General features: G+C 41.6%; 1 protein-coding gene across 6 annotated transcripts in view; it reads left to right on the top strand.

Annotated features, from left to right (window-relative positions):
• The window catches only part of LOC126035978 (transducin-like enhancer protein 4), a 100,975-nt gene that overhangs the window by 15,622 nt on the left and 64,802 nt on the right, over positions 1-20,551 (top strand). For 5 of the 6 annotated variants that reach the window (XM_049795161.1, XM_049795160.1, XM_049795159.1 and 2 more), the window contains exon 5: positions 18,266-18,328. In XM_049795161.1, coding sequence (XP_049651118.1) covers positions 18,266-18,328 — 63 coding nt within the window. Of the gene's footprint in view, positions 1-18,265; positions 18,329-20,551 lie in introns of those variants that run through there. The other variant, XM_049795162.1, reaches the window with a different exon arrangement.

Below are 20,551 nucleotides of genomic sequence, written 5' to 3'. Positions count from 1 at the left end.
TTCAAAACCTGTCTCTGTACAAAGATGTAAGACTTTCCTTTGCAGATACAAATGTCCGGCTTCTTAGCATATGTGGCATTTTTTATTTTTTTTTTTTTCAAATATGCCTTCAGCCAAATGGACATACAGGCCTTGTGAATGTACAAAATGGTGATATTTTGTCCTTTGTTTCATTGCTATTTACTGTTTCCTGCCTGGAACTCAGGTGTGTATTTCTTCTAAAGCATTTATTTTTAACAAGTCTTTTTGTGTGCGTGAGAAGAATTCTGGGATAATCTTAGTTTACACATTTTCAGAGAAAAATGCTGCTCTAAGTATGCACTGTATTAAGGGTCATGAGGTTTCTTTAAACCTGTGACAGAACTGGAGAGCCTGACAATCTGTAGACACAGGAAATACCTCTCTGTATTCATGTGAAGCCAAGCAGAAAGCTCCCAGGTGGTTGAGATGTAGCCGCCAGGGTCTGGGGCTCGGGGGGGGTGGGGGGGGATCCAGGTGCAAGTTTCTGGACCGTGCTGTCAAGGGCTTCCCATGGGACCTCGGACAAGCCACTTTGACCGCTGTCTGCAGCGAGGCGGGAGCGATGCTGCAGGCACTTTGCACCACCGGGCTGCAGGGCCAGCTGAACAAGGGTAGAGTGGTATTTGCAGTGTGTGGGGCGAGTTAAGCAATTTAGCACGGAGCCAAAGAAATCCAGCACGTATGGAGGGTAGCTCATAGGGAAATGTTGAGGTCACGGGTGTGTCTTAAATCTCTCACAGCTTGATGGCCGAGACACCACAGTTGGTGCTGCCAGGACATGCCGCCTCGACTTGGTAGTCTCAGAATCACTTTTTGAAGAGTGGCACCTAAACTTTATTTTAAAGTGTAAGCATAGTGCAGATTTTTCTTAAAAAATGAACAAAAAAGCTGGAGAAGGCAACACTCTTGGTTCATCTTAATTCAGCTACGTAGAATTATGTCTACTAGTGAGACCCATGTTTCTTCTCTCCCAGGAGAACGACTGGGATACCCAACAGAAAGTTGTCTGGTTTGCATGAGCTCCTTAGTGGTTCAGTAGAGCTGAAAAAGGAGAGATGCATGCTGTACTCTTGCCCTGGAAAGACTCTGGCCAGCTGGAAGTGGTGCTGGGTTCCAGTCCCTGCCCCAAATCCATTTACATGTTTTAGCCCATGGTGATTTTTCATGTACAGTGATTCTGAGCAAGAACTGGAAAAGGGACTTTCCTTCTCTGGTGGATGAACTGGGTGTATTTACTTCCCAGAGTTCACAGAAGCCCATTAGACAGGGTGTTCTCCTTGGAGGTGGGAAGCAAAAGTAAAGAAATAATTGAAGTCATGTATATAATGCTCTGATTAAACTCTTTAACCACTAGGCTGTTACACAGAAGACTATCTGTTCTCCACCCCTTTTTTTTTTTTTTTTTTTTTTTTTGTTTTATAATGGGCTGCTGCTATATATTATGTGGAAATAATTCTGGCAGTGGTTCTCAGCTCCCTGAGGGACATGGGTGGAGAAGCATTGAGCTGTAGATGTTGCAGGGGGAGGGTGTTTGCAGGGCTTAGTTGTGAGCTGGATGCCAAAGAACTTGGTGTTATCGAGGCAAAGACTCTTCTGAATGTGCCTGGAAAGGGGACTCAGCAGGGTTAATGGGGAGCTTCAGTGCTGGAGACGGAGACTCCTATGCACTGCTGGTGACTTCAGCACTATGTCATTCCTGCGTGGGGATGCAAGGGTGTGAAGATTGTTGTTTGGGATTTTAATGCCTAAATTCTTGTTGTGCTCCAGCCTTTATATTTGATGTGCCTTTTTTTAAGATGTAAAGGTACATTTTATATATCTATAGGTATGCGTAGGTACCCCCCTGTGCTTAAGAATTCTTGAAAATCTTGAGCATTTGTCTGTTGCTGACTTTCTACCTAAATTACATGTCTAGTCTGCTGAGGCATTTTTAAAAAATCCCATTACATACCTTCTGGAGACTTCACCTCTGGCTTTCACTGTTTCAGTTCTCTGTCTGGGAAGCAGAAGTAATATTATTTCCTGAAGCATAACTCTTAACACAGAGGAGTTTTTGGAGAGCAGTATGTTAAGAAATGGGAGGTGAGATATTATTACATGGGAGTCACTTAGAAGTGGCTGTGTTTATCTCTCTAGATTGTAAGACGCTTGGAGCAGGGTGCTCTTTCCCAAGAGAGTTTTGTCCTTGTTTTGCCACGTGTTATTCTGTCTTTTCCATCCCAGCTGCAATTAGCATGCTCCAGTGATGCACCTTTCAGTGGTAATGCAGTCAACGCTTTGATTTGTATTAAGGAAGTTTGCCCTTGGTAATCTATCTTCTCAGCCTCTGTTCTCCATCTGGAAAATGGGATAATGCTAGTTTTTTACCTGAGTGGGATTTTTAGGGGAAAACCAAAACAAACTTAATTACCTTGTGGTAGCGTGTCCCTGCCTTCTTTCTGCATGCCCAAACCTTGTCAAATGGCAGAGGTGGAGCTTGTTGCTATACATGCAGTGGTTGCAGCACAGTGGGATCTTGATTCTCTGGTACAAGCAATTATATTGTAAAGTTAGGGAAAATACAGGGTTTGTTAAACCTTTCTGCACCTCCTGGTTCTATGCAGAGTTAGTCTGAGGTAGGTTCTTGGTGTAGATCTCAAGTAGCTAGTTTCCCAGTCTCTTTTTAATCTCATTTGAACTTATACCTGCCCATTAGACAATGAATCTGTACAAGGTTCTTTCATGATTTGTTTGTTGCAGAGGTTGAAGGAAGATAATGACAATGTGAGTTGTCAAAAGATAGGGCAAACCAGTTCAGTGTTCAACAGTGAGGATCACAGCTTTGATTGAGTCTTCACTCCTCAGCGTTATGAATACCCCACGCATGTGAGAAGCTGTAAATGAAGTTTTGAGCATAAGTGCAAGTTGGACTTCAGAAAAGAAATACTAGTCTGTGGGCTGTCTTCAGCATAATATAGGAGGAAGGTTTAATATCTGGTGTTCTCTGCTGAAATACTGTTGTGCTTTTCCACTTTGGTGAAGCAGTGGGATTTAGACTAGGTTACTTTCTCTATCCGAGCATCACTCTGCTGCTACCTTTCTTGGTTATCCTTCGTGAGAAGGGTGCCAGTTTTGGAGGTTGAATAGCTGTGAACTTAGCAAGACTATAATATCTCCTAGTGTAAAGTCTAGCTTAGTCAGTAGAGCTGGAGAAAGCCTAATTTACAACTGTATCAAATGAGCTCTACACAGGTTCTGCTGTGGATATTGAGAGTAATTTTGTATTGCTTTGGTGTGCATTGGTGGAAAATGGCATCTATTTTTAAAACTTTCTTTACAGGTACAGAGTAAAGATAAAGTGCTTTTTGGTGCATGTGGATTGTGTTCAAGAGAATGACTGAAGTACTTACAGGTGTGCTTTAACCACTGTTGAACAGACTAGCTCAGGTCCTGCTAACTTGAGTGCTCCAGTTTCAGCTGGGATAGAGTTAATTTTCTTTGTAGTAGCTGGTATAGTGTTACGTTCACGCTTTTGTTTTCAGTTGTTGCCCAGTAGTGTTTAGTCTAAAGTCAAGGATTTTTCAGCTTCTCGTGCCCAGCCGGCGAGAAAGCTGGAGGGGCACAAGAAGTTGGCACAGGACACAGCCAGGGCACCTGACCCAAACTGGCCAAAAGAATATTCCATACTGTGTGATGCCATGCCCAATATATAGATTTGGGGGGAGTTGCCACGGCCCTTTCTGCAGCACTGTCTAGCTCAGTCAGGGGAGCATGAGACTCTTAATATCAGGGTCGTGGGTTCGTGCCCCACCTTGGGCACCTGCAGCTCCCAGGCCAAGGCCTTCTCATCCAGCCCGTAGCGGCACAGATTTGTTATGACCGTGCAGGAGAAGCTGAAAAATCCTTGACTTAGTCTAAACACTACTTAGCAACAACTGAAAACATCAGTGTGTTATCAACATTCTTGTCATACTGAACCCAAAACTTAACACCCTACCTATTAGAAAGAAAATTAACTCTATCCCAGCTGAAACCAGGACACTGAGGAGTCAGCAAGGTTTTACTGTGCTGAGTATTTCTCCAGCTTCTTATGCAGTTCTGCAGCTAGTTTAAGGCAACTTCAGTTTTGTGTTCACGAGCTGAAGTTACACTTGGGATGGTAAAGTCACTGTATACCTTGTTGGTGACTGTTAAAAAATAAACTTTTTCTCACTTCTTTCCTTTGCTTTCACCTGTGCAACATGGTATGTTACAATAGTGAGAACTGAGTTATTTCAATAAAGAAATTGGTAATTTTGAACTGCCTTCCGTTCATATTAAAGGTTAATATTTTCCAACTTAGTCTTTTATCTTTACTGAAGCTCACACAAAGGAAACACTGTCTGAGCTATCCACAGGTCATCAAACCTATTTCCCTTCCTCTTGCTCCCCGCCACCCCCCCACCCCCCCCTTCTCTCTGTTGTTTTTGTGAAAACCTGATAGTGATTATACACAAAGAGGTTTGCAAACAGTCAGTAGGTAGTTCAATGATTTTAAGGTTTTCTTTCTTGTATTCTGGCAAATTTCTAATGCAAACAGAATAGCACAACTAAGTCTCTAATTGTCATGGGAAGCTGCTGTTACAAAAACCGAATCATTATAATAGTTTGTGCAAAACAGATTCTTGGAAACCAAAATAGATACAAACTCTGTGTATTTTTGTGGGTGAAAATATTAGGATTTGAATAAGTAAAAATACATATAAATGCTTGCCTGAAACATTTTTTATTAAAAGTGTGACAAGATTACAGACCTGGCAAACTAAATATGAAATTAACAAGCACAGAGCCTGCATTTTGGTAAACCATGGAATTACTCCATGGCAAAAAGCCAGAGATGCATTAAAAAAACCCAACAAACCAAACCACCCCAGGCACAGAAATGTGGTTTTGCTGTCTGCTATAACTGAAAAAAACATACGTTGTTTTATGAGTGTGTTTTTTTTCACAGTTTCGACCACAGCATTTGATTTCTTCATCTGGCCACTACCTAGGTAGTACGTCCACCACTAATGTACACTAGTTTTTATTTATTTATTGTTTTGAATTCATTGTGCAATTGGGTACTGGTGATTTGGTTTACCAGATGTTCTAACAGGTGACTCTAAACGCTAGTTGGAACTTGCAGCTAAACCAGATTGTGATGCTAACCTGAGAGGTGAAAAGTTTAGGATGTGGTTGATAGCAATCCGTCTTGGTTGCAGGGTAGTGGAGTGTATTGGTTTTGTTTGGCAAGGTTTTGGTAGCGGGGGGGGGTTACAGGGGTGGCTTCTGTAAGAAGCTGCTGGAAGCTTCCCCTGTGTTCAAGAGAGAGCGAGCCCATATTAGCCGGCTCTGAGACGGACCCGCCGCCGGCCAAGGCCGAGCCAATCAGTGATAGTGGTAACGCCTCTGTGATAACATTTTTAAGAAGGAAAAAGTTGGGACGGAGAGAAACTGGCGCCGGAGTGAGGAGTGAGAACATGTAAGAGAAACAAGCCTGCGGACACCAAGGTCAGTGAAGAAGGAGGGGGAGGAGATGCTCCAGGCGCCGGAGCGAAGATTCCCCTGCAGCCCGTGGTGAAGACCCTGGTGAGGCAGGCTGTCCCCCTGCAGTCCAGGGAGGTCCACGGTGGAGCAGATCTCCACCTGTAGCCCGTGGAGGACCCCACGCCGGAGCAGGTGGGTTCCCGAAGGAGGCTGTGACCCCGTGGGAACCCCGCGCTGGAGCAGGCTCCTGGCAGGACCTGCGGATCTGCGGAGAGAGGAGCCCACGGAGCAGGCTTTCTGGCAGGACTTGTGACCCCGTGGGGGACCCGCGCTGGAGCAGTGTGCTCCTGAAGGACTGCACACCGTGGAATGGACCCATGCTGGAGCAGTTCGTGAAGAACTGCAGCCCGTGGGAATGGCCCACGTTGGAGGAGTTCGTGGAGGACTGTCTCCCGTGGGTGGGACCCCACGCTGGAGCAGGGGAAGAGTGTGATCAGCCCTCGTCCTGAGGAGGTGAAGCGGCAGAAAATAACGTGTGATGACCATAAACCCCATCCCTGTCCCCCTGTGCCGCTGGGGGGGCTTGGTGGTGAAATCCGGGAGGGTAGTTGTGCCCGGGAAGAAGGGAGGGGTGGTGGGAAGGTGTTCTGAGATTTCGTTTTACTTCTCATTACCTTGCTCTGGTTGATTTGTAATAAATTGAGTATGTTTTGCAAATTGAGTCTGTTTTGCCCGTGACGGTAATAGTGAATGATCTCTCCTGTCCTTATCTCGACCCGCGAGCCTTTTGTTATATTTTCTCTCCCCTATCCAGCTGAGGATGGGGGAGTGATAGAATGGCTTTGGTGGGCACCTGGTGTTCAGCCAGGGTCAACCCATCACATGGAGGAAGTGAAACAGAGTGCCTTCCCGTGCCCAGAGAAGTATCGGTATCTGTAACAAGATGAGCAGCTTGCCAGGAGTGCTGCTGTGTTGTTTGTTCTCTTAATCATGCTCTTGTTTGCTGACTTAAAGGAGCGTTCACAAAAAGTCTCAGCTTAGATTTTGTGTGTCCGAGACTGAAGTTTTCTGTGCACTTTAAGCGGGCAGAAGATGGCATTGGTAATGAAAGGGGTGATGCCACTTTGGGTTAACCCCATGGTAAACTGGGTCTGTGATGGGGTTTGTATTTTAAAAAATTAATTATGGGGGGGGTGGTGGTGGTGGCTGGGTTTTAACTTCGGTAAGTTCATTGCTTAGTTCAGCACATACCTGCAAAAATGCTAGCAGCGTAAGAGTGGGGTGAGCAGGAGTAGGTGGATTAGGGGAGAGCCTCTTCAGTGACTGTTTTTATGCCAATTTAAAGTGCACGTGAAGCTACAGCAAAAGCCTCCTTTCTGTCTCAAGAGCAGATACAGCATAATTGGTGGCTGCATAATCCATATTTCTGGCCCAGGCAGCTTTGTAGGGAGGTCATGGGTGTGAAATTGGACCAACTTTAAAAGGAATCCTGTTTGATACCTTTTCTGAGAAAAGCACGTTGAAGGAGAAGTGCATTGATATTACTATCACATGGTTAATCTGTTTACAGGGTTGATTATTTACCCCTTTCATTTGCTTACATTTTAACTACTTTCCACATTCTAGATGTTTGTCTGTAGGTGCAGTATGATGAAGAGTGCACTTAACATATGGTGTATCTTGAGTATTTGTGTGAAATCAATGCAGTTCATAGTAGCTCTCCACACAAAGTGTGATCTCGCAGGGAAATACAACACTGGAAAAGGTTTCATGAAATCTACATTTCCCAACCAGAGAGTTCTCCTTTGCTCCATGCCTCCTGTTCTGCTTTTTTATGGCATTTTCTTAAACTTTGTGTTTGTTTTAAAAGTTAATTTATGTTGAAATTCCTCTTGGATGAAGAGTATTTGAAAACTTCAGTAATGCTGATGTAATTTAAAGATAAATGCTATTTAGTGTTGCTTGACTCAGAGTCTGTCCTGGCAGGAGTTTTACTGGGGGAGTGCCATTTAAATGAATTGAACATCAAGATGTACTTAAGAGTATCCAGCTGTCTAGGACAAGTGAATTTTCCTGAATGTATTAAACATGCATGTCTTACAAATGTCTTAGCATTTGCTTTGCAAATAGGTCATCTTAGGAAGCCCACAAAGAGAGTCGTAAACTGCCTGATTATTTTAGATGTACTTCACTAGTGAAACTACCACTTGTTAGATATTCACATGTTGAAGGATAAAATTACCTGGTCTTTCCTTGTCCTTCACTTAGGGGAAAAATAGCAAGAAACCATAGTTGCAGAAATGCTTAAATCCAAATAGAGTTATTTTCAGCAGAGGTAGTTATGATCCACGACGATTGAAATTATGAGCAATGAGAATTCATATCAGTATTTTCTCCTCAATAGGAGTCGGAGCTACAGACTATTTTTTTGTTGTTGCTCTCAGAAAAGCAGCATTCTGCTGTTTAGCTAGTCCTTGCGGGAAGTGTTTTACTTAACAAATACAAATATGAGTCAGTATCGTCTGAGTGGCAGCAGGGATGTGTGAAATGCTGCAACTTCGTCTTTTCTTGTGGAATGAATGCTCCTTGGTACTGTCCCTCCTACTCTCAGGGCAACCTGCTCCGGAGAAAAGGAATTGGGATCCTGACTGACTGTGTCATCCTATGCGATATGGTGTAAGCCCGAAGTGGCAAGGCTGGTGATGCTTCATCCTAGCTTGCCCATCCATAGGGTGCTGCGGTGTGGAAGTTTAAGGCTGGTGCTTCAGTAGGAATGCGGCATCGCCATCTCAAAGCAAGAGGAAATCATGAGTCAGGACCTGAAGTTGAAAGTTGCATTTAAGTTCAGAGTAAAAGAAAATGTGCCCTACTTATATGCCCTTTGTATTTTAGATAACTTTCACTTGTGGAGTGTTGATTTAAAAAACAAAAAAAACCCTCTCTAGGTGGGAAACGGAGATAAGGGAGAAAGGTATCTTAAATGTAATCTGATCCTCAGATGATCACTTTATTGCAGAAACTGGGACTTGATTAATACCACCAAGGAGTATGGAACATTTATTTATCTTCAGAAAGAATTAACAGGTATCATACTTCCACCTAGTTTAAAAATTGAGGTAGTAATGTTACTGAAATCCGGAATAAAACTCCTTAACACCGACGCTACATTAAGAAGCAGGCACTTCTTTTATTGCAGCACTGGGGACACGGGGGATCGCTCCTCCAAAGCCGTGTCCAGTTTAACAATACATTCATCAGTTTTTATAAATGTTTTCTGTCAAGTCATTATTACATAAGCTCTGTACATAAAAATTCATACTATGCTCGCTCTTAAATTTAACCTTTGTAATGATTGGCCTTTTGAGTATATCACCTTATCAATATTCTTATTTAAAAACAATCGTTGGTCAATTTCACTTAGCTCTACTGATTGGAATCCTCGCTACTAAAATCGAGATGGGAAGGGTAAGGGGGTTTCCAAGCGGGTGTCCACAACTGTTTCCTTAGTTTCTTGAAACAAAACATAAGAAAACCAGTAAGTTCCTGGTGAAATTTCTATGGTTGGCTTATTTCAAACTTAAGAATACTAAGGTTCCTATGGTCACACATAACACAGTTCCTAAAGTTTCTATGACTACATTTCAAGCTTACCACTCCTATACATTATGCTTCACAATATTCTACTTCTTAATCAAACCTAACTCTTTTATACAATCAAATTTTAATTTCTTTATCAGAGTATTTACAACAGTCATATGCCTTATTTGAATTTGTGTCATTGCAAGGTTCTAAAATTGAAGCTTGATTATAGCATTGCTGTAATATCCACTGCGCTATTCTTTCATCTCTTTTGGGGTGTTGTTATAATCATGCTTTTGTGTACTGACTTAAAAGGGGCAGGATTTTTGTCTACTGTGTCAGATACAAAAATCTGTCACCTTAATCCATGGAAATCGTATCTGAGTATTGTTCGTTTCCATAGTACAACAGGAAGTCGCGATGGAAAAGGAGTTAAAATGTGTTTCCTTTGTGTGGACTACTTTTACTTGAAATAAATGCTGGGGTTTTTTTGCTGGATTTCTTAAGCTAATTGATAGCTATTCACCACGTGGTGTGAAATTGCTGGGTAGGAAGAAGAGATGCGGGATTGAAGACGAAACATGACAGAGTTTTCAAACGCTGTAAGAATTCTTGTAACCAGACCTAAGAAATGTACTGAATAGATCAGTGTGCTGATTCCTAGTACTTATCTTTTCTGTAAGCAAATGTAATCAAGTGTGATTATCAATGAATCAGACAGGCTATGGGCTCCACCTTTCATGACCTGCAGGGCTGAGGTGGGTAAGCAAAGGAAACTGAGGTGGAAGAGAAGAAGTGATCTTGTTCCTGATGCAGAAGGGCTGATTCCTGGCCTCCAGATGAATCTGGAAGAAAATAAATTGAGTTCAGCAGTGCTGTTTTTATGGGGGACTTCTGATTGCTGCTTTTATAAGTTTATTGATCAGCTCTATGTAGTTCATTAAAACCTGGAACAACGCAACACTTGCTGGAGAAACTAAATTTTCTTCCTTCTTTTTTTGTCAGACTATTATGTGTTACCATTGGTTGCAGTGTTTTCTGCAAGCTTCAAGACTGAACAGTACAACTTTGTAGATGTAACTGGAAGTCTGGCACAATCTTCACAGTTCTTAACTGTGATAGCATATCAGTATCTTGGTGATTAACATTTGGAGCATACCGCCCCAGGGTAAGCACTATAGGCATAATACAGGGAGTGTATCTGGGGTAATGGGTGCCTATAGCTACGTCTGAGTCTTCCTTTGTGTGTATTTGCAAATGAAAGGTTAAGTGCTGGTGGGGATCAGAAGTGGACCCTGAGAGCTCTGTTTTGTAGAGGGAAAACGATTTTAGTGTTTATTTTGTGGTAACATTTTAAAAGAGCATCAGAACCCCTTTTCCTAAGCACTATATATGTAAATTTTAAAAGCATGGTTTCTTTTAGATTCACCTGCTAGAGGTTTTCAGCTTTTTTTCCTGAAATGCTGCCTCCTTAATATTTTTCCGGTGTAGTTAAGGGCACCTCAAGTTAAATGTAAGCCTACTGAAACAGGTTTTGGCTATCTCTCACAGTTCTTTTTAGTTTGTCATGATGTATACATTGAAACTACTGATCCGCAGTATTTCTTTCTGACTAGTTCTCCTGCTATGCCATAGAAACAGAGTACGAACTTGTGATGTAAATAAATAGGGGACTTCCTGCATCCAATTAAATTAGAACTGCGCACTAAAACCACTGTATGCACATAGTTGCAAGGACAGGCTCAGGATGGCTTGTGCCATTTCCAGCAGTCGCAGAAGAACTGTGGTCAGACTCTTTGGAGGGATGTGTGAGGGGAGGAATCACGTAGTAAGAGACAGGTGATTGTGCATGTAGTGCTGTGTTTCAGCTGTTACAGGAAAGATTAAAATGGGAAATTCTGACCTAATTGTAGCCAGGAGGCAGATACAAAAGGCTGAACTTGGAGCTGAAGCTGTCTTAGTGTGATACCACGGGTTTATAAGCTTAAAAAAAGGTTTTGTTTGGTTTTTTAAACTATGAAGTCAGATTCCTTCAGTTGGTGGAGAGTGGTGGAAGCTTCTCATCCCTGTGTAGGTGGAAGGGATAGTACCTTATAGAGGACTTCAAAGCTCTGCTGCTGGAGACAGCACCTCCCATGGCAGTGTCCCCTTCTTATTCATTTCTGTCTGCTTTTTCAGCAAGTATTTCCTGCTGCCTTTGAGGAAGGGAAATGGAAGCCACTCTCTGCCATTTCAAGTTCCACTTGCAGCCTTTTTTCTGGACGCTCTGCAGGTGCTTGTGGCACAGCAGGGCGGGATGCAGCTTACTACCTGGTGGTAGCCTGAACCACTGAAGGACTATGGGAATCTCCAGGCCGTGCATTTCTATTCCCCTACTTGCTGGTAGAAGTCAATATTAACAAAAAACATTGACTTCCTCAAGTGACAGGCTTGAAGCGTGTTTATATGTCACCTTACTTGACTTGCTTTTTATTGTCTTAATCATGAATGATTCAATATTTATCCTTTCTTGCTCAGTTGAGCTCCATGTGGTTCTTGACACATTAAATAAAAGCCACGTCTTACCAGTTCCCTTCAGCAGCCCACGGATCGGGATGTAAGTTAGAAAATTGATTTTGAAAATTCAGCCGCTCCCATTTATTGCTTGTGTTGCTGTCTGCAGCATTTTGTGCAAAATAAGCACCTAGATTAATTTACAAAGGGTAAGTATCAAGTTGCCAGTACTTCATGAGCTTAGCTAGGATATTTGTAAAGAAGGTTGATAGGGGAGTGAGGTGAAGAATGTACCCGTGATTATTCGGTGTGATTATTCGGTAGTCTGGTGGTCCTGCTTGCGTTCAACTCATACATGCATTGCTCAGATTAAATCTCCTAAACTCAAGGAATTGGCTTAGCGTCGAAGTTTTCTGTTTAGTATCCTTTTCATCAGAGAACTTTCCTGTCCAGTCTCTTTGACTACAAGACTAGACTCTTTGTGGCTCACTTTCCAAACACCATTACTTTAGGGCTGAAGAGAAATTTTATATTCAGGGCTTGCAGTTTTTCCTCCAGTTCTGTAGAACTAAGCACTTTCAGACAACAGTCTGTGATTAAAACAAAACACATTCTTCTTTATGAAAGAAGAGTTAATTTTCTGTGAAATACTAAGATTAGCTTTTTTGCTTGCTTTATTCAGAATCATGATATGTCTCGTACAGTGTAATAATGTTTTGTTCTCACTAATTTGTGAAATGCTTGTTTAGATATTATGGGTGTGTGCATGTGTTCTTGCTAAGCACTTAATAAAGTAGATTGATCTTTTTGGCAAAGGCTGCATTGTGTAGAACAAATTAAACCTGAAATAACAGTTGTTTCAGATTATTTTTCTGAAAGTGTAATTGCATATATTCTTTTTCCTACTGGCTGCTGAAATGGGTTTCCCAATAGTGTTTTATTATCCTGTTTTATTTCAACAATACATATATAGTAGTTTTGTTTCCATTCCACTGACAGACCTACAGCCTCCAGTGGTAATTCTTTACCAGCAATTTTTTATAATTGTAATAACTGTGGAACTTTGTGAAATATAGTAGAAATATTTTCCTGAATTTTATATACTATAAATAAAATCCCAATTCCCTTTTTTTTCCTGCCAAAAAAAGAATGCAAATGGAGATTTTTAAGCAACAAATTTATTCTGAACTCCCTATGTATTAGAATATTTCTGAGTATTTTAATATCTGGAGTTTATATGTCTCTTGCTTCTCTTTTAGTCCTCATCTCTGCTAAGAATTTGGACATATGCTAAAATACTTATCAAGGCACTTAAACACATATCCATATTTCACCTTGTGCTTATGTCCTATTTTAGCTGTGTGTGGCAAGGGTAAATTGAATTAAACCTCTGTGTTGCCATCCTCAAAGGGATTTAGAAGTCTAATGGTCCGTCACATGCTCCCCTCTGAGTACAGCTGGTAGCTGCGGGGCTGTGGTTGTACCCCAAGGACCAGCTTTGCTGAGCCCCCTTCAGCGGCTGGGTTACCTCACTCCCGGGACCTATGTGTAGCCTTGCCCACAGGCTTATCACTGAACATTTTTCAGAATGCTTCATAGGGACTTACGAATTTAAGGTCAGGTTTTTAGGCTTACTTAGGCAATTAAGTACCATTTAACTATTGGCTTTGGACAAAAAGATTTTGTCGGCTGAATCGGGGGCCTAGGCTGTTGCTCTTGTGTTCTATCCCTACCATAATGCTGAGGGACTGTTAACAGGTACGGGTCTTCATTCCTTTAGTTGGATCAAATTCTGGTACAGTGATTTTATTATTGTCTCTTTATATGCATAACAAAAAGAAAAAGTTATTAACATTGTAGTTAATAAGTATTTAATTTTTTTTTAAAAAAGATGCCATGTAAGTGGCTATGGAAAGAGCTAAAATAGTGTCTTTTGTAGCTGTCTCCCAAAGGATGCAAACAGTACAAGCTTTACATTAGATAAGTAAGGAGATGATTCTAGTCTGACCCTTCCTTGCCTGCCTCTCCCTCATCTTTTCTGGTTCCATGCTGGTGTGTTTTTATGCAAAACCAAACATCTTCTGTGTTTAGGGAAAGGAGTAATAGAAGTGTCGGTGTTTGTTAACATATTTGACAAACTGTGGCAGCAAAAGCTATCCTTTTTATATTTTGGCATGAACAATCACCCTTTTATTGGGCCATTAATGCTATTTCAGAGCATCACGCTGTATCCACAGGCAATAATTTAGCAGCTGTTTATCAGGAGCTTTCATAAAGCTTTGAATAGTATTATAACATTCAGTAACCCTAACAACAGCATTTCAGAATCTGTGCCGGTTTAAATGGGATATCCGTGAATGTAGTTGTTCAGGGATGCGTGACCCATATAACCTATAAATTTGATTGGAAGTTACAGTGCTGGCATAGGCTGATGGATAGCAGATTAGAGCCCTGATTAACCATGTGATTCACAGGCTGGGAATATATTGTCGTAAGAAAGATTCATCAGATGCAATCAGAATTTCAAGTGGTCAGATGAAATTCAAATGCACTGTGTGCCTCCCCCCCCTCCCCATGCTGCCTTGTGCTTTTCTTCTTAGGTTGTCCTTTGTAATTTATTTATTTATTTATTTATTTATTTTATTTTATTTCTACAGCTGAAAAATACTTCTTTGATGAATCTGTTCCTCACCCTAAAGCTGTCTGTCTGTTATTCATCAAGAAAGCAGGTCGCAGTTCAGTGAGCAGAAGAAAAGATTTTAATAGAAGCTGTGCCAAGGGCTGTAATGCATCATTTTAGGGCCCTAATTACATTACAATGACAAATATCAATGGTGACAACAGCAATAACCTACATCCTTTAATGGCTATGCTGGAAAAGGAGTTTGGGCGCTGTGCCATCAGATTAGACTTGGTTTCAAAACATAGGCCATTAGAAGTGTGTGTGTCCACAGTATTATTGGCCGATAACTGAAGCCCAGTGGAAAGGCCTGTAAATAAATGATGCCTCTGTAAAGCCTGGTCCCATAGGAGAAAAGAGGCAAAATTAGATGACCGCGGAAGCAGCCGTGTTTCCGAGGCAACTTTGCCTTTCCATGTGAGGAATTGGCTGCCTGATTTTATGAAATGATACTTTTTCCTTCTCTTGCCAGTTAGGTTGGTCATGAAAAAATACATTGGCCTGACGTCTAAGAGAAAAGAGAAGATCCTAAACTGGTTTTTAAACGTAGGGTTGTAAAAAATCTGTATGAGCGTACAGATGTGCAGTGGACTCGTGTTTTTATTTTGTGTCTGACTTTGTACTCTTATGCAAAGAAGAACGAGTTTCCAGGCCACCTCCAATGGCAGCAGCAATAGGTCTACCGAGATGCCAACCTACGTCATCAGTACCTACGCCTTCAAGTTTTAGGGTGGTGTTGTGTTGCAGGAAACCCACTCTAGCTACCTTCCAGCAGCTAACGCCTTCTCTTGTATGTCTTGTAAACAGTCAAGCTGGTTGCTGTGGTGTTATCCCCTGCAGCTAATTGCAGAAGGAGTTGCGGTGCCAAGGCAGAGGTTACTCTGTATTTACTGCTGGTCTGAAATCTCTGATCTAAGACTTGTTTTGGTACAGAACGTGCAGTGTTCTTCCTATGATTTGTGCACGTACGCAGTGTTTTCCTCCATGCCTTCCTGCTGGCTGTGGCCTCCAAAGGTGGGCAGTCTGTGCCCCATGACGCTGTGCCTCTGCAGCCCACTGCTGCTCCCCTGGCCTGCTTCCTTGCTGCCCGAGCGCTGAGCGTGATAAAACATAACTGTACGCACAACCATGCCACTGGGGATGCTCATTGTTAGGGGAAGTGAAGACCATTTTAATAAGGAAATAGTGTAAACACTTGCTTCAGCATAGCGAGGGCTTCTCAGCTTTGTTGTGACTGGCCTAGCGGGCCCCTTGCCTAGCTGAGAAATGCTGCTGGGGAACGTTGTGGCAATCTCTTGATGTCGTTGGCGAGCTCCTTTTCTTCTCCACAGGTTGAGCTGGGTGCTGTCTCCACCACCTTACTTTCTTGTGTACACTATGGAAAGACTCGCTGTTCTGCACTCCAGTGGGATTGATATCAAGAGGTTTATTACAGTTGTGTAACCATTCATATTCAGTCACCTGTTTTCAGTTACTTAGAGCTTTTTGGAAGATGCTTTTTAGTTTAATGTTTCCCAGGCTCAGAATCTGCCAGCGGTGAATTTTTGTATAAATACTGAGCAAATACGTTTCAACTGCTTTTTGGCCAGAAGAGCAGTAGAAGAGAGACATACTTCTTCTGTTGGGGAGGGGGGAGGGCAGTGATCAAAAGAAAAACATCATAGCTGAAATAGCTTGAAATAGCTGTGGTTGAGTGCCTTAATTGAGAAGAAATGCCTCAAAGTGAGTTGAATAAAATTACTTTTGCTGACTAAGCTATATTCTAGCTGAACTAGAATTGACCGGTTTGGTAGAGAAGTCGGTGAAGTTTTACAGCCTGTGTTACTCAGGAGGTCAGATAAGACAATTGTAACAGTCCCTTCTGGCCTTAAAATCTGTGAATCTAAAAGCCTTTTAAAATTACATGCTGAGCCCCTGCATAGCCCTTCGAGCCAGTTTTATTCTCAGTTCCTAAGTAGTGCAGTAGAGGCATACAACTAATGTAGTAGCTGTGGTGGAAGAGTGGACTTCTGCTGAGCAGAGCCAAGGGAAAGGCTCCCCTGAGGACCTGTACAGGAGGTGGGTACGGTTGCGACAGGCATTTTAAAGACGGGTAGGACGAGTTGTTTTGCAGTGGAGGAAAGCATCGTGTGCCGTTTTTTCCTAAGGCAGTATGTGGGTTAAATGACAGGTCAGAAGGGGCTTCAGCTCGAGTCAGGCAGCACTTTTGGAGTTTTCATGTGGAAAAGCCTCTAAGAGCAGGACATGTAGGTTTTTTTCTTTGATTTTAAAGGACTTGGGAGATCCTTTTAAAAAAAATAAATAAATAGCAGGGTGGCTGGGACCCAAGTTTGGAAAAGCCTAAATAATGGTGCTTGAACCACTACAGCACAGGTACTTTGCAGCTGTTCATTGTATTACGGTCTACAATTCCTTAATCAAATACTGTTTCTTAAGTAATGCCATGTTGGATCATGCAAGCTCTCTGGCTGAAGCTTAGATGCACACAACTTGTCGCTGCAAGCAGTTCGTAAACGTCTATGTCAACTAGTGTAGTGAGCACTAGCTATTTAAAGGGGTATTTAAATTTTACATTGTGGGATATATCTGATGTTATAGGCACATAGAGACCTTTGAAATTAGCAGGTAATTTAGCTTTGCGGTGAACAGAACATATTCTCAAATGTCCTTTAAGGTACCTATGCTGCTGAATAAACAGAAAAGCTGTAGTAGGTGCATGTAAAAAATGTATTAAAATGCATAACTTCGATGAGATGAGGACTTGCATAAACAGTGAAGACCAGTGAGAAGATACTGGGACAGCGTAACATAGAAATTGCTGTATAAGTAACCTACGGGAGTTTAGATGGATTTCAGAGAAATGAAGAAATTGTATTGGAAAGTAGTGTTAACTCGAGTGTATCACAGCATGCACAAGGGGGCAGAGTTAGTTTCACGTGTACCCTTACCTCGAGCATACCATGTCTTCTGCTTACATAGCGGTGTAATTGTAATATTTCTTGAACCAAGACTTATTTTGTATGTGTTTCTGACTTTTTTACTGCTAGTTCTGAGCCTTTCTGTTCTATGGGTTCTTTTCTAAGTGTTCACAATTTAAAAGAGAGCAGAGCTAAAAGGCTGGCAGGGTTGCTTTTAGAAGGAGGAAGCCTAAATTGCACAAGTTTCTAGCTCTTCGTCATACCATTAGTGACTTTGCAAGAGGAAGAACATTCTGTCCTACTGTATAATGAGGAACTGATCCTGGTTACACTATATTATAAGAAAGTTATGATTTATTGTAAGAAGGTCTTATGTGGCTTTAAATACTCTGTTTCTGGAGCTGTAATTCTTGTGTTATCTCTCCAAATCTCCTCCGTCTCTGTTGAGATTTGCAGATTAAATACACAGAATAAGAATTGATCTCCAGTATGGAAATAAAACATTGTATATTATTAATTTCTGATCACAATTGCAACAGGAAAGTAACTACTATTAACCACGGGTTTGATAACAACATAAATATGATACAAGACTTCTAAAATATGTGGTAGAATGATTATCAGTAAAGTTGTGTACTGTGTTGCTAATGTTCTCATGATATGCAGTGTTAGTATAGAAGTAACTGGTTTATTTGTTCCCTTTGCTTACAGTGGCATTGCTGTAATCTCAAATGATCCTTCTTTTTTAGTTCACTACACAGTGTTTTGTTTATCTTTTCTCGTTACATCTTCTTGAGGGTTTTTTTTTTTTTAAAAATGGCTTTGATTGCATAATCAGACCTAACTTTTCATTATGTCAGCTCTAAACTGTGTTTTTTAAGGAAAACTTCTTAGCCAGAAATGATTAGCTTTCTAGGTATTGTTGAATTGGTGTCCAAATACTTTTGTTATTTTGATAATCTGTCCTGGTCAGAGGATGACTAGAGATTAAAAAAAAAAACGAAACAAATATATCTTCTGTGTTCATAGGTGACAATCGCATCTGAGAATTTATATAATTGAACTTCTTTCTTCTTGTCTCTTGCAGGCAGAAATTGTCAAGAGACTGAACGCTATTTGTGCACAAGTCATTCCCTTCCTGTCCCAAGAGGTAGGTAGTTGTTTGTACTGGTGATGATCTAAACAATTGCGTCATTGTATCTATTACAAAAGTGGGACTTTGTGTTGAGACTGTTTCCTTATGAATCTCTTGGTGCTCATAGATGACTTTCCACTGGGCTGTTATCACTGTAACTTGATTATTTCCTCCAAGTCCATTATAATATAATTTAAATACATTTATGAAATAGAACATGTTGTAATGTGCTAAGCAAAATTTTAGTTGTTTAAGTATTTTGCTCTTATGTACAATGCAGTTTTTCTCACAATTATGACTTTGTTGGTCTGAAATCAGAGGACAGCTTGCAAAAATGCTAGAAAGGCATGATTTGTGCTACATTCTTGGCAGCGGGCATTAAAGTTCGACAGAAACTTCTATTTTGGTATACCGAGTAGTGATGTAGCAGGCATACAAATGCAACTTTTCTTTCTGCCTTTTTTCTCTCTGTATCCCATATTACTTATTACCTTAAATCCTTTTATGTTTTCTGTGTATTTAGGGAATGTATACAGAAGACTGAAACTTGCTGTGAGCTAATTTCTCTAAGCACTAATTTTCTCCAAATTATGATTTGCTGGTATTATCTTGAGTGCATTGTAGATACTTTGAGGGGCACTGGGATTTGGGGGAGTTGGTGGGAGCTAGTGAGGGAGCCTTGGAGCCACAGGCATGTGTGAAATAAAATGAAAGCGTGGTTCATGAAAGGAGACCTCGGGTGCATAACAGCTTCCCCTGCCCACCCCGCTGGAGGAAAGGGGCTGGAGGTTGGGGTCTGCTGGTGCAGGCTGGCATGCATCTATTTAACGCATGGTTTCATTTCAGTAGAATTGGTAGCTGAGAAGTCAAAGCTGGAAGGTATATTTCTGTGCATTTCATCTGTAAAACATCATGCCTGAGAACACGCTGCGGCTCTTTCTCCCACCTTTTCAGTTTTTCCATAAAATGCCATTGCGTTTGAAGAGAGCTGCTCATCCTGCTGCAAACGAGAGGCTGTGTGCTCGATATTAGCATTCAGCTAATGCGCTGTGTGTGTGTGCATCTGTGTGTGTTTGAAATGAGAATAACGCTATCAAAACTAGAACCTGACAATGTTCATGAGTGCTGCTGTACTCTCTGCTTATAAAGATGGATTTGTGGAAACTAAATGGTGTGTAATGATCTAGTTATATTGCTGGGGGACCAGAATTCAAGTCCTGCATGGATCTGAAAGGAGTAGCTGTTGATTTTATACTTTGACTGCTACAGAATCTCTATACATACAGTTGCAGGGTTTTATCTGCTGTGCAGGAACAGCACAGCATATAAAAACGAGGTGTAAAGCTGATTCATACTCATGCTAAAGTGAGCACTAAAATGACTCGATTTTGAAACAAAGGCAGGGGGGAGTACTTGGCAGGCAAATCTGTGATCTTGGCAAAGACATGGGATCAGCATTTCCACGACAGAGACGTCTTCTTTAGAGTATGTGATGCTGTGTTTAGAAACTTTGTACCATTACACTGGTGGTGGTACTGGTGCTGCTATTTTCAGCTGAAATGCTAAACAAAACTTTATTACTGTACACAAGTAAGTCACATTGCTCTGCTTCTGCAAACGCAGCCCATGTGTCTTCTTGGAGTAGGTGTTTTCTTGCCAATTAGACAAGCAAAGGGATTACATGGTCTTAGAATACGTTTGAAGAAAGACATGTTTGATTTACAGTGACTGATAGATTTTGGCCTTTGATTTTGGAAATCCTAGCCTCCACCCCCTCTACACGCTCATGTGGAATTGAGGAGAAAAAGAAGGGGGGGAGGGGGGAAGGCTGCAGGTTTTTGAGCTTTGATGTTAGTGGCATCCCACCCAGGTGAGCATGGGCTCTCTCTTTCTCTGCTTCCTATGCATTGTGCTCTCCTGTCCCTGGAGCTAAATTGCCCGGGACTCATTCTCCTGAAAGCTGGTATTGGTACATTTTAAGTCCCTGCCTTAGAGGGAGAAGGCACTGTGAAAGCTGCACATTGTACTTTGTTCTTTTTGTCCGTTGAGGAGAACCTCTCATGTGGTGCTTACATGCAGTAACTTGTGAACTATGAGCCAAGGACGCCCATCACTGTGTAACAACCTCCTGGCCGTCAGGCTAGACATGGAGAGCAATTTTAAGTAATTCTGGACTTAGACATTGCAGTAGCTTGTCATTAATGTGCAAGTTGTGAGAACTATGTAAGTAGACAACTG

Source organism: Accipiter gentilis, chromosome Z (assembly GCF_929443795.1).
Source record: "Accipiter gentilis chromosome Z, bAccGen1.1, whole genome shotgun sequence".
Classification (NCBI taxonomy): domain Eukaryota; kingdom Metazoa; phylum Chordata; class Aves; order Accipitriformes; family Accipitridae; genus Astur; species Astur gentilis.
The sequence above is the reverse complement of the archived record's forward strand: the minus strand, read 5'-3'. Positions and strand labels throughout refer to the sequence as shown.